The sequence below is a fragment of the Amia ocellicauda genome, chromosome 1 (assembly GCF_036373705.1).
Source record: "Amia ocellicauda isolate fAmiCal2 chromosome 1, fAmiCal2.hap1, whole genome shotgun sequence".
NCBI lineage: Eukaryota > Metazoa > Chordata > Actinopteri > Amiiformes > Amiidae > Amia > Amia ocellicauda.
This window is the reverse complement of record NC_089850.1, coordinates 25,898,126-25,915,026: the sequence shown is the minus strand read 5'-3', so window position 1 is coordinate 25,915,026 and position 16,901 is coordinate 25,898,126. Positions and strand designations below refer to the sequence as shown.

General features: G+C 36.7%; 1 protein-coding gene across 4 annotated transcripts in view; it reads left to right on the top strand.

The window, feature by feature from the left end:
* tpd52l1 (tpd52 like 1) overlaps positions 1 to 16,901 on the top strand; it is a 43,289-nt gene that overhangs the window by 13,588 nt on the left and 12,800 nt on the right. For all 4 annotated transcript variants that reach the window (XM_066699768.1, XM_066699760.1, XM_066699754.1 and 1 more), the window contains exons 2-3: positions 12,307 to 12,422; positions 13,056 to 13,204. In XM_066699768.1, coding sequence (XP_066555865.1) covers positions 12,307 to 12,422; positions 13,056 to 13,204 — 265 coding nt within the window. The remainder of the gene's footprint in view (positions 1 to 12,306; positions 12,423 to 13,055; positions 13,205 to 16,901) is intronic.

Genomic DNA, 16,901 nt, shown 5'->3' with positions numbered 1-16,901 from the left:
CCTTCGCAGCGCTCAGGTGAGCCATCATACTTATCAGGCACCGCGAGATGAGCAGGCTGGGGAACAGGAGTTGAAGCGACCACTGCGGGGGCTGCAGCTAGGGGGGGAGTATTCGCTGGATGTTGAGGAGTGCGCTTGAGGAGTTGATCTAAGGTCGACTCGATTTGGCGGAGCATTCGTTCATGTTCCCGGAGCAATGAGCCTTGAGCAGCCAAGGGCGTCTTGAACATCGGGCTGACCTGCTGAATCCTTTGCGGGCTAAGTCTTCTGTAACACCCGGAGAAAACAAAAGACAGGGCTAGGGGATCCAAGCGCAGGTTATAAGCCAGGAATCCGATACGAGGTACAAAGGGTTAGGCAAGAGGCGTAATGCGGTCACGGTCAGGAGGTCAGGCGATCGAGTGAACAACACTAGAAGGTAAATCCGAAAGGCGTAAACACAGGAGAAAGCAGGGGTCGGAACACTAGAAAGGCAGTAGACATTGAAGAGTAAAAGGCTTGGGAATTGCAGCAAAGATGCGAACAAGACTTAGTGTCAATGTAATGTGGTAATGGAGATTAAATACAAGGGCTCATGAGCCAATAAACAATATACAGGTGGAAAAGGTAATTGAATGATTAGAAATCCGGGAGCAAGGAGAGAAGACAGACAAAAGCAAAGACAAGGGAGGCCCCTGGTGGCGGAACTGGGAATTGTCAGGCCGTGGATGTCACAATTTTGATCCATCCTATGGGAGACTTCTTAATTGGTGAAAGATTTAATGACTTGATAGACCAGAGGTGTATAACCGGTGGGTATTATCCTTATTCAAGTTCCATTAGGGCTGCAACAATTAATAGACTTAGTCGACTAATTCGACTAGTAAAATACGTCAACTTATATTTCAGTCCATTAAGCTACGTTGCCTCTATCTTAGCCGTTCTTATTAATATCCTTGATCTGAGCCCTTTTGCCTAATATCCTTGGCCCGTATTCCTAGCGCTGTGCGAGAACAACAGTTTAATAGCCAACAGCAGTAGATGGCAGTAATGCATCACTTGGTTTGTCATCCCACTGTGCGTTTCACTGTAAAAATGTCACATCCAGCCTACCGCGCAAAACAAAACTCCGGCAAAAGCATCGAAACTGTGGGAGTATTTATAAGAGAGAATGATAACCATACGGTGCTTTGTGGACTGTGTGAATCAGAATTAGCTTTCCAACAGAGCATATCCGACAAGCTTGAGCACTTGAAATGAAACGCAAACGGTAAGTTTTTGCAGCGTTGCTAGTAATAGGGCAACTGTGGTATTAATTATGAAATTGTGCTGATGAAAGTGTTGTATTTGCTGTAAGGTTTTCTCTCATGCTAATCTATGCAAAAGTCTATATCCAAAATTCAACATTGAATTTGACATACCTGTACATGCACGTAATTCTACCTCTGTCTTCAATCGTGGCGCACATGGAAGCAATTTCCCAAAGGTGCAGAATAACTTAAGTGACTTTTGAATACAAGCACACTAGAATTTCTTAGTTAAAATCAATTGGCTTTCTTGCCAATGCTTTTGCACAGTCGCAGCATCGAACAAATGAATTGATTTAAGGGGGAAACTCAGGTTTATGTGTAAAGTCATTTTTAAGTTATGCTGTAGACATGTGGGATATTGCACATACGTGGAAGACACGAGGATTATGTGCATGTTTCAGGCATGTCAAATTCTACATAGAATTTTGGATATAGACTTTTGAAACATAGACTCTTGGCACTATGGACGACAACAGGACTGAGCATTTAACCACTTCAATACCATGATGTAGGCACGCACGTCACATGAAAACCCTCAGTACCAAGTAGTTTCATGTCATTCCCAAAGCCAGTGTTGATCCTGTAGAATGTGAATTGAAAGCTGGGGACGGCGATCATGCCATGTTTTTATCCAATCACGTTGTTTAGAGCCTCCATGTACCTGTGCGCGACTAGGAAGTCTTCCGTCTATTGCGCCAATCCATTCAACTTTTACAAATGTATAAATACAGTTTTATATTATAATTTGCTAGTTTTATTATTAGTTGTACTTGTTTAGTTGTAGTTTATGTAGTTTTTAGCAAGAGCTATATGGTGCTGTGGTGAGATGCACTGTTTTCTGAACGTAATGAAGCAGCGTTTGCAGCAACCATATCCATCACAATGCTGCGCAGCCCTGTAACGCATTTCTAGCCCATCCTTCCAAGCTTATTGTATTGAACATTTCAATACACGGCACAGAGCAAGCCACTGATGCCACAGGTTTTGATAGAGATTGAGTTTTAGTTTATAATTACTGTTCATTGTTTATTATTACAACGATTTAGTGTATTATTTTCATTTGCGTTTCAGCAAACATTTTGTCAGGGTTCGCATCGCAAAAAGCGAGTCAATTCACCTCCATTTGCGATGCATTTTCTTGTGAGATTCGCTGATTGTGCGAGGCATTAAAACACAATTTTCCATCTCAAAACAAGCATCGAAAATGCGTATAAGCAGTGCTGAGGTACCTCCCCTTTAAGAAATGCATATGTTTTGTTTTTTTAGTTTTTTGTTTTGGTGACGCCCGAGAGGGGAGTCGCATTCCGTGCCCTGTTACCCGAATCCCGTCCCTCATTGGCCAGCGGGTCTGTCACTCATACAGTGTGGGGCTGTAGCTTTCTAATGACACCAGACACGTCCATGTCCGAGCCGCTGCGCTATGTGTTTGTGTGTGAGGCACAGGGCGCACATGGGGAGACAGGGCGCTTACAGAATAGATGCGATTCACAGACAGATCAGAAAGACGCGATACAGCAAGAAAAACAAATACAGCGTAGAAAAATGGAAGCAGACACAAAAAATAAACCGCATTACCCTTCAAAAACAAATAATAGATGCCGAGTCTGTTTACAGCACTATGATAGCCACTGACAGTGTGCTCTGTGCAAGAATAAAATGCCATGGCGGCGGGGTGGCTGAGATGAGTCACTGCATCAACATAGACAGGAGCTCTTGTAAAGAATAGCCTGTGTCTATGTAAGGCCTAAAGTGACAATATTCAAAAGCCAGATGTTTGGAATTCTGTTTCCCTGTTTAGTATTATTTTTTACTTGTATATAGTTACTCCGGTTGTTGTAATTTCTGTTCTGGAGGTCAGATTTGAGTAGTTTTTTCACAAGTTCATAAGACTTTGAAGTTTCACTGTCCAGTGTGAAAAGTCTACTTTGAGCACTAAAAAAAAGTGTTATATTTACAATAAATTCATTTTTTTCTTATAAGCGCTTTTGCTCTGGTGAGGCAAACACAATCATTTATGTTATTTTCTGAATTTCCAATTTGTGCTGAGTGTTTCCATATCAGATACTTGCCTCTAGCCTTTGTAGTTATAGAGTTATAAGTAAAAATATGACAACAGTAAAATCAGGCAAAAATGGGGGGCCTCAGAGGGTTAAAATAAAGAAGTTGTATTGAAAGTCACTTCAAGTGCATAACTATTAGTCAAGACAGATATCATGATCTGCATTGGGTCTGATGCTGAATGTTATGCATCTATAGAGTTTAAAACTTGTATTAGCACACCAGTTCCTCTCCTAAGCAATGGTGAATGAAAGCATTACTTAAGAAATAGACTCAGGGTCTGTGAGCAGAGATGGATAGTACTGTGTATGATTCTGGAAAGGCTTGACTACACTAGTACTACAGGAGAAGCATGGAAGACTTTATGGTATAACTTGGGTACAGGGATGAGCATAGGGCAGGATATTATCTACAGTCACACACCTGCAACATGCAAGCATTAAATAACAATGCAAATTTAGATTTCACAAATGCATGCAGAGTAATGTAGATAAGAATGCACATATCATATGTCATGAGAACAAATCATAAAAAAACCACCACTTTAGACCAATTTAAATTGCTAATCAAGCAACTCGTGTTGCTAAGCAAAATTATATTTGATTAGCATAACTGCTATGCAAATTTGAGACAACAAAATGTATGCTGCGTTTCAGTGTATTGTTTATTATTTTCATATGAGTTCCAGTGTATTGTGTATTATTAGTGTTTCAGTGTATTGTTTCATATTTTTATTTTCATTTTAGTGTTTTTTTTTTTTTAAGTTCGTTATTTATTATAAAGTATAATATTGTAAACAAAAAAATGCATTTGCATTGTTTTCTTTGTTCAAAAAACCTTGCACGTATCTCTTTACTGAACCTGGATATGTAGTACACAGGAGCATAAAGGGGTAATGAAAAACACAATTTGGTAATTTTTTTTGTATTTCATTTATCATATATTTACATTTTAAAGTAATTTCAGACATTCAATAATTATCATTCTTTTCAAAATGTGGTACCTGGGAAAGGTTTTCATTTTTTCGTCTGGAGTTGAAGTTAAGTGTAATGTAAAATGTCCAGTCCTCCTCAGGGCAATCAGAGCCCTGTATTTACAGAGTTCGGCGAACTCAAGAATAGGATGCCATATTGATACCAGGATCCCATAAGAATGCACTGGTAATAAAACAATGTGTTTGTTGTTGTGATTATTCGAATATTTGATTATTTTATGTATAGAATAATTGATTATCATATTAATCGATAGCTGCAGCCCTAGACCCCGTTCACACTTGAGATTTAGGCCGGCCCAGTCCCGCTTTTTGACCCGGCCTAAATGTATATGTGAACGTGCCGGGCCCTGGGCTGGGTGAAAAGCGTCAGCGTGTGACGCAACTCAAGCCCCGCCCCCAGAGACTGCATATCTGAGAGACGCGGAATAAAGGATACACAGTATTGTCTCTATTGTTTGAATGTCATATCGACCTATAGCCTTAAATGTACTGATACATTTCACTAGCTCACATCTTTATATATATTATAAAAGTCTAGGCTAAGTAATGAGTTATAATGTAAACAGTTCAAACTACTCGGTCGATTAAAATAAAAGTGTGTAGCTGGTAAACATGCTATTGTTTGTTCTTGCACTAAGTATGATTGAAGTCTGAAATTTAACAGTATGCATTTTACACGTGGAAATTGCTTTGTGAAATTGTGAACGGGACCATAACTTTATTAATTATCTGAATTTTGCATTAAAACGATATAAATTTAACCGAAGCAGGTTTCCATTCAAATCAGTGCATTTTAATACAAGACTAGCTGTTTACTATCCAATCCGTAATGCAGTTATATTGAGCTGAGCAGTACAATCACAAATGCCGGCGTTAGAGGTAAAAACTGGGACGATGCAGAAATTAAAGTTCTGTTTACAATGTGGATGGAAGATAAAAAGTTAAAAAACAAACCGCAGGAAGTGTCCAGCGCTGCTGACGGAGGATAAAACTATAGACTATAGGATGCATATGATTGCATACTAATGCACACGATTTCTTGTGATTTAATGCAGATGTGCTAATAAAGATGCTTTCAGGTGAATTGTATAACAGCACTTTTAAACTTGCAGAACCGAAGATAGACATTTGAAAAGGGAAATATATGAATTAGATTCCCCATTGAACCAGCACATTTTTAATTATTTTAGAAAGCTTCGGCTGCAAAGGGTTCAGATTACTTTCAAATAAAATGTAGAACCGAACAATAGCCAATCGATATTAGTAGGTCGTGATTATAAACACATCGCACACACCTGTAAGCAGACGTAATGTCCTGCTTCACTGGTTGTTTGAGCTGTTTATTCCCGGCATGCATTTCGTTTAGGCCGCTTTTCGCCCGCATGTGTGACGCACTGAGGCTCCTAAACCCGCCAGAGTGAACGGGGTGTCTGAGAAAAGCCGGACTAAGTCTGAGGCGGCCAGGCCGGCCTAATAAGTGTGAACGGGGTCCTAGATTCTATAGCATCTTGGATCAACTGTCATTACGTCTGGGTTGTTAAACCCCCTTTTTATTGATCCTCGTGTCTTTTAAGGGTAGCATGGTTGTGGAGTAACCTAATGCTACTATCCACCTCCATAAGACATGTTGATAGCACCGGAGTGCTAAGGAACCTGCAGAGCAAATGTCTATGAAGAACATGCATTGGTAGATATGTTAGAATGGTAAAACATGTTTTCTGATTGATGTCAGTTTTAACTGGAATTTTTTTGTTTTTTCGTTTTTGTTTTTCCAGAAAAGGCTTTTGCCAGGAATCCAGAAATTGCATTTGCATGAGAAAAATATACCAAAATGATCCAGATAAAAGTATAGCATTCTAAATCTAGATATAGATGAAAAGGTTTGAAAAAACAGCCCCAGGGAAAAATCTCAGCATGCGATTTTAATTTTAATCTTCCAGGTTGCAAAAATGGGGCACAGCACAGTTGGTCAGATAGATTTGTAATTGTTCATACCTGGCAAGAAGTATTTTGGATTTGGATTTTCCCCCAGAAAATTACAGTTGTGGGGGAGGCTTACGAATCATCGGCATGGGGGGTTTCTTGAAGAGTCGTTGACCCCATGGGGGAGGGGGTGATTGCCGTAGCGCTTGTATTTCAAAACTTGTATTTTTCGGCATTCACATATTTGTTTGGCTAGGTGGTGCCAATTTTTGGCCAGGTAGACCACATGGCCTGAATATCTGACTGAAAGCAAATTCCCCTCTTTCACTTTCACCTCAGGCTCTTTTCTTGACCTTTGCCATTAAATGAGAAAATCCACCTGTGATTGTCCTATTGATTAACACATGGGCTGAAATTAAGTTTGAAATATGTTTGTTATAAATCAAACTTTACTTAACCACATTTATTTTAAATACCATAATCCGACTTATTCTAAGTTTAATTTATACAAAAGTGTAAATACAGAGAAATGCTAACATTAATGACTAAACGTAAAATAGATTTAAATCAAAGTAAAATAAAATAGATTCCCATAATTGATATATTGATATGATTTTAAAAGTATGTATTTTCTCATACAGAAGAGCATTTACATGTAGGTCTGAAATGTGAAGTGGGTCATGATTAACAGGAAAATGATTCACTAGATTTTTGTTTTATTTGTGTCTCTTGACCATGGGCATATTCTTTTACAAGTCATATGAATACATTCACTTATTGCTTATGCATTCAAACAACAAATGAGTCACTGTATGATTCAGATTTGAACAAACAGAAATTGTTTCTTTAGCTTTTCAAAGATTCCATTTTCTTCGAAACAATATTTGGGGGGGGGAAGTTATTGTGAAAAAAATAATATATTCAAAACACAAAACTGAAATACCATAATTGCATAAGTCTCCACCACCCTGATACTTGGTTGAGGAAACCTTGTCAGCAATTATAACTGTGAGTCTGTCTCTACCAACTTTGCACACCTAGATTTTACTATATTTGACCATTCTTCTTTACAAAACTTTTCCAGCTCTGTCATGTTCCTTGGGGACATTGATGGACAGCAATCTTCAAGTCATGGCAAATGTAGGTCAGGGTTCTGACTAGGCCACTCAAGGACATTTACCTTTTTGTTCCATCATTCCATTCCAGTATAGTTTTGGTTGTGTGCTTTGGGTCGTCATGCTGAAAGGTGAACTTCCCAATTTTACCTTTCTTGCAGAGGCCAGCAGGTTTTCCTTAAGGACTTTTCTGAGCTTGCTCAATTATTTTTCCCTTCTATCCTGAAAAGTTCCCCTGTCCCTGCCAAAGAGAAAAATCCCCATAACACGATGCTATCCCCACCACAGTAGACATCACAATAGGGATGGTGATCATTGTGCATCCAAACTTAAACCGCTTTGCATTTTAGACTAAAAGTTCCAGTCTCTTCAGAACACAAAACTTGATGCCATATGGTTACAGAATCTCCATTTTTTTTTTTCTTTTGGGCATAGTTCATTCTATCCTTTTAAACCACATCGAAAACAAACTGTTGGTACTTCACTGAGAATATACTAAATATCTGCAAAGTTTTCCTGTGCCATTTAGTTTGTTACATCCTCGATTAACTCATAATCGTTAAATCAAAATTTATGATCTGTTTTTACCACAGTAGGGTGTCTAAACTTGGTAACTCGTGTATGGTCATTTAATCACGTCGCTGCCTTGATGGCGTGCTGGCACTCGTAGTAATTTTTATATACATTTTAATTTCCTTACCTCATTTCCTATTACACATTTCATTATGAATTTTCAATCCTCTGTGTTGATGAGTCTTCCATTTGGATAGTATGTGTGTACCATTGTCGTGTCCCAGTTACATCCAAGACATTTTCATGTTGCCCACAAATGTCTTATTATCATGAATAATATTTTATGGCTCAACTAATTATTCAGTTACTTGAACCATGTATCAAAATATTAGCCTTCTGCTTTCGATGGAAATAAGCTCCATTTCTTCCTAAAGGTAGACCAGGATAATACCCTACCCATTAAATGTGTGAAATATGATGGGTGTTTCTCTATGAGTGAGACATTACTATGAATTATAGATATTTGTGTCCCCGTTACATCCAAAACATCAATATTCATGCGGATGACAAAAACAAAAAAACAACTTCTGCAAGTATTATCTTTTCTTTGGTTGAGGAATTTTTGAGATGAAACAAACTACTTAACAGACAGGAACAATTTGCAAAATAGCCTACTTAATTCTATTTTTTTGACTTCTATGAAACACTTGTATCCCTTTTAGTGTGGTGTGACCCAGATGCAAAAGATTAGTATGTTTTGCTCATTTTGTTTGTTCTCTAAGGACTATGAAGTAGTTATTAGCCAATAAAGTTACTCTGTGAATTATATCGGTGGCACTGTGAAATCTTTTAACATATTTGAAGTTAATTTTAAGACCGAAATTACAATAAAAAAGGAACAAAGGCGTATATAAACTATTCAAAGTGCTTACAGGTGTGCAAAGTTGTAAATCTGAAGAATAATTTCTGAATTTAACATGAAAGGCTGAAAGGAATTTGTCCGGTATTTGTCAGAATATTTGTCATTTTTCAGTTCTGTTAGTGCTGAAAGAAGTTTCTTCCTATTGCCAGACTTTTAAAGAACAACGTCTATCTCTGACCTAAAGCAAGGTTAACCAACTGAAGATGCATACATTTAATAGAAGAATATCGGCCAATAAACGGGACATTTACTGCAAGTGCCACTTAATATTATGCTTGTGAACAACCATGCATTATTAATAATAATAATAATAATAATATAATAAATTGTCTTTCTTATTTGATGTAACATTTATGTTATACATTCAGTATTTAATATAAATTGTTCCAGGATAACTCTTTTGTTGACAGATAATGTGTTCCTAATAGTAAATTAAAACGTGTAAATAATCTTTTCCTACAATAACGGATTGCATGTCCCTTTAAATAAGTCCGTAGCTTCTGCCGCCTAATCAACGCGTCATTGCCCCTTAATGAAAAAGACTCCTTTATTCATCTCAATTAATAGTGAGATTTTAGATCAATGAGTGGTTTATTAAGCACAGTACATTGCCATCTTGTGCAGGGAGGATTGAAGTGCAGCATTAGAAAGCCGGACGTATTCGAACGCAATGCCCTACTTAGTTTTTATTATCACATTTGATCAATGGATATTATAAGCACTGAATTTAGTATGCTCTTTATTTTCCCATTGACAAACCAATAAGGAAAGCATTTTTCCCCTATCCTGCTTAGTTCTAGTTCATTATGTCTGCTATTAGTAAGAGTAGGTTTGTAATTATGGGGCAAGATCACAGCTGGTAAGTATAATTATTTTACAGTCAGTCACATTACATTCTGTTCTGCAGCCTCTGTAACCTTAGTTACCATTAGTTGCATCGTATTCTTCTCCAGTTTTTCATTGAAAAGTCATGACTGTTCTCCTCTTGATATTGTGGCTGCAGATTTCAGGAAATACTGCAGAGTAGATTTCAAGTGCCCTTGAACCCAGCGTAAGAGATTAAAAGTTATATACTTGACACCCATTCACAGATAATGTTATGATTGTTAATGTTGATAGTTAAAATGTTAATATGCACCTTTAATTTTTTGTTTTAAAACATAAGTATATATATATATATTTTAAAAGCAGTAGCACATACATTTCAAATTCAGTTTTAAGTATTTCAATTTACCAAAATCACTTGCATGTATTCCCTTAATTATTAAGATATCTTTCCCAAAAGCTAAAAATACCATGCATAGGAGTACAACTCCTGGAAAATCTACTTAATGTGTGATTTGATAAACAGATTACTGTCTTGATGTGAGCTAACCATTAGGATCCTCTTTATGCAATCAGAACTCTAACATTCCCTGATTACAGTCCTGCAGCTGTTTGATTGTTGCTTTTAATTATAAAGTCCTGTATCCAACAGTTTTGATAATTCTACAAAATGCAATGCAGTGCAGATTAAATCTGATTGGTCTGAGTCTGATTGGTCTGAGGAGGAGCTGCATACAGGATGTCTTGTTTGGTAATATTTCCCATGATTAGCACAGAGATTGAATCTGAGGTTTTGTGTTCATACATCAAGCACACCTCTGAATGTATGCAGAGGTATCAGGAGATACCTTTCAAGATCAGAGGATTGGTTTCTATTGATTGGATGCTTTAATTAAAACTTAAATGCTGAGGCTACCCTCCACAGCAAGTTACAGCACCATGTGAAAAGAAGGTTAGTTAGTATTAAATCATACATTTCATACATACATTTTCTACAAGAAGCAGAAATCCAGCATTGGCACATACAATCAAGGAATTAGGATCAAAATAGAATTGCACTTACGATGCTACCAAAATGCTTTGTGCATAATGGAGTAAATGTAGAGGAGTTACATAAACTCCCATAATTCCCAGCACACTTCAATGAACCTGGATTTGTGGTGAAAGATGCTGCCCCCAGAAGCGACAATAACCGACTAACACATACCGCTGAGTTTGCCCTGGCCATTTGTTATATTTTTCATGTCATTCAGTGTATTATTTCTTTACCTGATGCTTGTATTACTGTTGTAGTGTTAATAATAATAATAATAATAATAATAATAATAATTATTATTATTATTATTATTATTATTATTATTAAGCTGCAGTTTACACATCAGTGGCTCTCTGTTTTGATGTAGATGTAGACCACATTCACAATAGTACACACCATAATATCAGCTACAAGACACTATTTTTACTCTATATGAAAGTGTCTTTCATTTACCAAAATCAAAAGTTATATTTGTTTCATTCTTTGAAGCAGAAATGTGCATCTGGTGTGATGAGCCATCTGCATGTTTGAAGTAAAGGTTGTTTTCTAGCTGTCTTTGATAAGGTCTCTATAAAAATAGATGTACTGGAATATGGTAGGCTGAATCACAAAAAGCTACAGAAAAGGCTGGCAGTAGATGCTCCTTGAAGTCTAGTGTTGCAGTGTTTTAAAACATAAGAAGCGTGTTTAAAATGCAGTCAGGTCATGGTGAGGGAGATTAATTCTCATGCTGCCATTGTGTCAGAACAAGGTCATTTAAAAAAGGTTGTTTGGATATTAATAAGTGTTTTTTTTTTTTTTTTCATACCAGCAGAGGTTTGACCAGCAGAAACATGAAATCAATACTAGTAAAATTTAAAGGTGGTTTAAAAAGTATGGTTCTGCAAAATATTCATATACTGTATATCCAATACATACATCTGAATCAAATTCGTTTTAATAATGGCACACTAATGTGGACACCAAGACTAACATTATAATTGCTTTTACTCTTTTCTGTTGTAAAGAAAATGATCTTCTCAATGTTAGGTACATTCCAGTGCTTGAGTGACTGATATATGGTATACTGTAGGTGGAAATATTGCAGGATATACTTCGATTGCAAGCTGCATTTTATTACATGTTAAATGTACTTGTTGAGTGAGATACTCTGTGATTGTTTTGAGGTGCACAGCTTTGTGCTGTAAGGTTAAATTGATCATTATTGTGTTGTCACCTAGGATGCAGTACAAAAAGGGGATGTTTAGATTGTTCAGAGTATTATAATCCTACTGTTTCTATGATCAGTATGACTAGTACTAGATTGATGTTATACCCAGATAATAGATACCAGATCTACTAGATTTACAAAAGCCAGACAAGCATTTTTAATATTGCTTCGGTTGTGGGCTGTTGTCATGGCTGAACTGTTTGAAGAATGACTCCCAGTTTGAAGGAAACCTAAGAACATGTTTTTTGTTTTGTTTCTTACTGCGTGATTCATGGTTTTGGTTCTTTATAACCCTTCTATGCTGCTTCTTTCTTGGGAGAGATCTGGTGAGGATTCTGAGATTTACTTTGCTCATTTGTGCTGCACTGCACTCCAGAAAATGTATCCTTTCTTTACCATTTCTTGATGCTTTACTCGTTAGGTCTACTGGAGACCCAACCCCTACGAGAAGTAGATGAAGACATGGTTGCAGAGGTTGACCTGACCAACAGTATTTCCGAAGAAGAGAGAGAGGAAATAGAAACAGAGCTAATCAAGGTATTACGATTTGTGGATAATTATGCTTTTCTATTTATGCATGCGGTTATATCTCATTGTGTTATTAAAGCACCCACATTATGCAGTTGCAGTGATGGAGTTATATATACATATTTGTATCTTAGGCCACAGTTAGTCCATAGAATATATAAAATATGTGATCTGCATTTGCAGTCCTATCAAGGCATGTAAGTGGAGATTAAGATGTTTTATTAGAGGTTTAATTCTGGAAAATATTTTTTGGCATAGGAACCTATTCATGGGGTTTTGAGTCTGTTTGAAAGGCTCTGTGATTTCTGTATGCCATGGCTAATTCTATCTAACCTTCTGGTATCGAACACTGTAGCTTGTAGTAGTGTAGCACAGCCTGACCTATCTTCACAAGGTCTGAAGGCCTCACCATCACAAAATTCACCCCTATCAGCTTCAGTTAACCTGTCGGTGTCATTTGGCGGTGTTATTTTTCTAGTGCTGAAATAGCAAGTCTGACTTCCTTTTTGCCATTTGCTACTTTTCTTGTGTCTCTATACAACATGCAGACAGGAGACCTTCTTAGTCTTATCAGGCCAACAGGAACCCACTATTGTTCTGTTTTAATAGGCCTAATCACTCTCTTTTTGAAAAAAAAAAAAGTTAGAGGAAGAAATCTCCACCCTGAAGCAAGTGCTGGCTGCCAAAGAGAAGCACCATGCAGATCTGAAGATGAAGTTGGGGATCACCCCGCTAAATGAACTGAAACAGAACTTCAGCAAGAGCTGGCATGAGATGCAGACATCCACAGCGTAAGTATCATCTCCTTTGGTTAAAGGACCACAGTAGTCAAGGATTAGTAGACTGAAAACTGTTCTCAGTAATAATAATACTTTTTTTTTTTTACATTGATAGAAGAATGTATAAAGTGCAACATTTTATCTCTCTAAAATATAGGATTTAAAAAAATAGGCTGAAAGTTGTCTGATGCCTCTGGTAGGGAACTATTTTCCATGTATGGCAGATTCAAATCTGGGCCTTCATAGTTGATTGTGGCTGGGAGGCAACGTGTAAAATAAGTCATATATATTAGAATGAGTGTACCTTGGCCAAATTTGTAAATATGCTAATTTGTATTTTAATGTGCTGCACAATTTACTTGAATACACTGGGAGTATTCAGGGTGCTTTTGAAATACTGCACTGCACAAATTCATGGGTTAGTTGAATCTGGCTTTCACAAAGTAGAATAAATAAATAGCACTTGCAGAAAAAGGCCTCAAGGTAATTTTACTACTGTCAGCAGAAATTAGGTTCATAAGCATTAATGTACATGTTCCTTCTATTCATCTTTATTGAAGCAAAGTTTGACAGTCTCATGAAGCCGAAATAAAGCCCAGTTATGACATCATTACTTCATGAATGTCTTTCTCACAGTAGTGAACTGCTGACAGTAGCACTAATGACTCTTACTCAAGAACACATCATTCAAGTGTATATCTTGCATTTCTGTGCACATGAAACATAATTAAAAAAAAAAAAAATTGTCTGTTCATTAATTCATGCTTTGCTTATTTTGTTGGTTTGTTTGTGTTTAGAACTAAACAATGTATTCCCCAAACACAGTTATTCTGGTTCCTTCCAGAAATATTAATTACATTTGAAATGGAATCAATCTTCAGTAAAGCATCTGAGCTGTCAAGTTTTATGATTTTATGTTTTTTCACTGGGGAAATAAAACCTAATTACTTGTAAATTGGTTTCCATTTAACATGCTAAGGGGCTAATTTGCCATTATGAATGCATTTTTCACTGAGAAGGTACGGTGTGCCTGAGAAATTAGTCCTAATGGGTTAGCGTGGTGTGACTCAGCAGGCCAGTTATCCGCTGGTCACCTTTTAATGAGCCTTCTCAGATCACTGTTGCCATGGAGAGGCAGCCACATGCTCAGGTGGGCTGCTGTTGTCAGAGCAGTGACCTAGAGAGGATTCACTCATAAATACACCATGGCTCCTTTTGTTTTTATTAACCAGTCAATAATTAGTCACAGACAGTTAGGTTTAAGTTTCATTTAATTTTTCAATATTCATTAAAGGACTTTAAATAAATACATACATTCTATCCCCTTTGTAAATGCAGTTTGAACATTTATCATATTCTGATACCCTTATATTTCTTTCAATTATTAAGAATATTTTGTGCTACAAGCTGATTCTATATTTAATAAGCTGTTTTAAAAGTGTCCCAGGTGTTGTCAGAGTACCTGCATTTAATCATTTTCTATTCCCCACACAAAGGTGCATTGTTTTACCATTCCCTCCATTTTAACATTTGCAGTGACTCCTAATGGATACATGAAATGGACACATTGCACTGTAATGAACACTAATCCTGTAATCCCTTAGTCTGCTTTTTATTTTCTTTGTTACTTTACTTGTTGATGCATTCCGTGATCATTCAGAAACAGAAAACTGGGGATGAAAAATGTATTAATTTTCTCTGTACCATACATTACATTCCTTATTCAAAGGACCTTAATCTTTCAGGATTTCCCTTTTCTACAGAAAATAACTTTTAACATCTTTGACTAATAACTGATTAACAACTTTGCTTTGAAGAATGAGGTGTGGTATATAATGGAGGTGTTCTGTGACAGCTGCAGAACTTATGCTGGATACTGTGAAAGAGCAAAAGTAGCGATGTCTGATAGAAGATATAGTGGATTTCAGTATGAACATTTTATTTAGGCTGGTCAGTACAAGATCCGTGATCCATTACAACTTTGATTATGAATTAAACAATTACAGTTTTAGGAATGCCAATACACAGTTACAGTTGCATGTTAATATTAATTGAACTTTGTCAAGCCTGCACGGTTGTAATTGTGATTGTTATTATACCACGTGATCTTCTAGATATCAGGATCATTTTGCTGAATGAGAATTACAGCAGCATTGTTAGCCTTATAGTAGATACAGCTTTACCAATCCTTATTGGGTAGCATTTTGTAATCAACCAAAACAACTACACCTTGATAAGAAACCACCAATCTGCACTAATTATGCCTCAATTCACATATATGAGCTCTGTATGTCTGCCAGTAATGCTATGATGCTTCTGTCTAGTATCCAAAAGATGTAGGTCGACTAGTTTTCTAATGGTAACACAGAGGTGACCCTTGTTTAGCTTACTCACCTAGCCATCAATGTCTTGCAACAATGGCTTCATCAGATCCTTTTGAGGGTCTGTTTGAAACTGATGGACACGTCTCAGAGCTTCACAGATTATTTCTTTCAGAAGCTTGAGATTGTCGTTTGTGATGATTGAACTTGTGTTTTGATTCAACCCAGTAGTCATATTTGAGGAGCTCATCTTTTTCAGAATCAATAGAAAGCTAGTATTAAAACTACTGTACATTGCCCCATTTGTTACTCGAATTATGAATGTGATTATGAATAGGATATAAAGTAAACAATATACTTGTAAAAATAGATACAAACATTTTATATCACTGCTATCATTTATTTCATCCTAGCAACACAAAACATGTTTAATTCATCACACCGAAAAATAAATGTCACAAATGTGACATTATTCTACATTAATGGTAGCCCAATATGGCATTCGTTTCAAACCCCACTTATCAAAAGGTTTTCTGAAAAGATCGCTGTGTTGTGACCTGAAGAGACTGGCTCTTTGTAAAATAGCTTTCATGTCTATTGTGAGAGGGAAATTGATTGCCATCCTGACTGCATTCAAACAATTTTTTGCTGTGAGGTAGAATTTTACTTACAAATTGTATGTCTAATGCATTGCATTGTAAGAAGCTCTAGGGGTTGTGGCTGTGAACGCCATGCTGCAGACAGCTCTTTAGACAGGAAACCAAGGAGAAAATCATTAGAATATTTTTTAAGGCCAAGACATTAAAAACGCACAGCAGAAAGTATTGCTTACAACATTCTCTTACTAATAAAACCTTGGATTGAACTATTCTGCATCCATACTGTTCAGTTTCTTTGTTTCACAGAGTTCCAGAGTTACTGCCAGAATATCATTGCAATTTTCCAGGGTCACTAAACTGAGTAGCAAGATAGACAGACATGGGGCCAACGTCATGGTTCTTCTTATTCATGTGCTTTACTTAAATCATGTATCCGAAAGATCATTTCAACCTGAACTGCATCATCTTCTGTTCTGCTGAACTCAATTGAACATTCATTTTATTTATTACAGCTTATAGTGATATACAAATAGGATTTGAAAAAAATCTTGGTACATATTAACAGACTATTAACAGATTATGAATTGCCCATTAGTTAGAAGCCTAAATTATGTTTTTTAATTGCCATTTATCTACATAACACATTACCAAAAAGTGCAATTTGGGGCACAGATTATTTTTAAATGTTAATATAATATATGGATATAAACCTTAACTCAAAATGAGGTAAGAGACCAGATGCAGCAAGTTGGAAACCCTGCCCAGTAAAAAAAAAGAGAAACATTAACA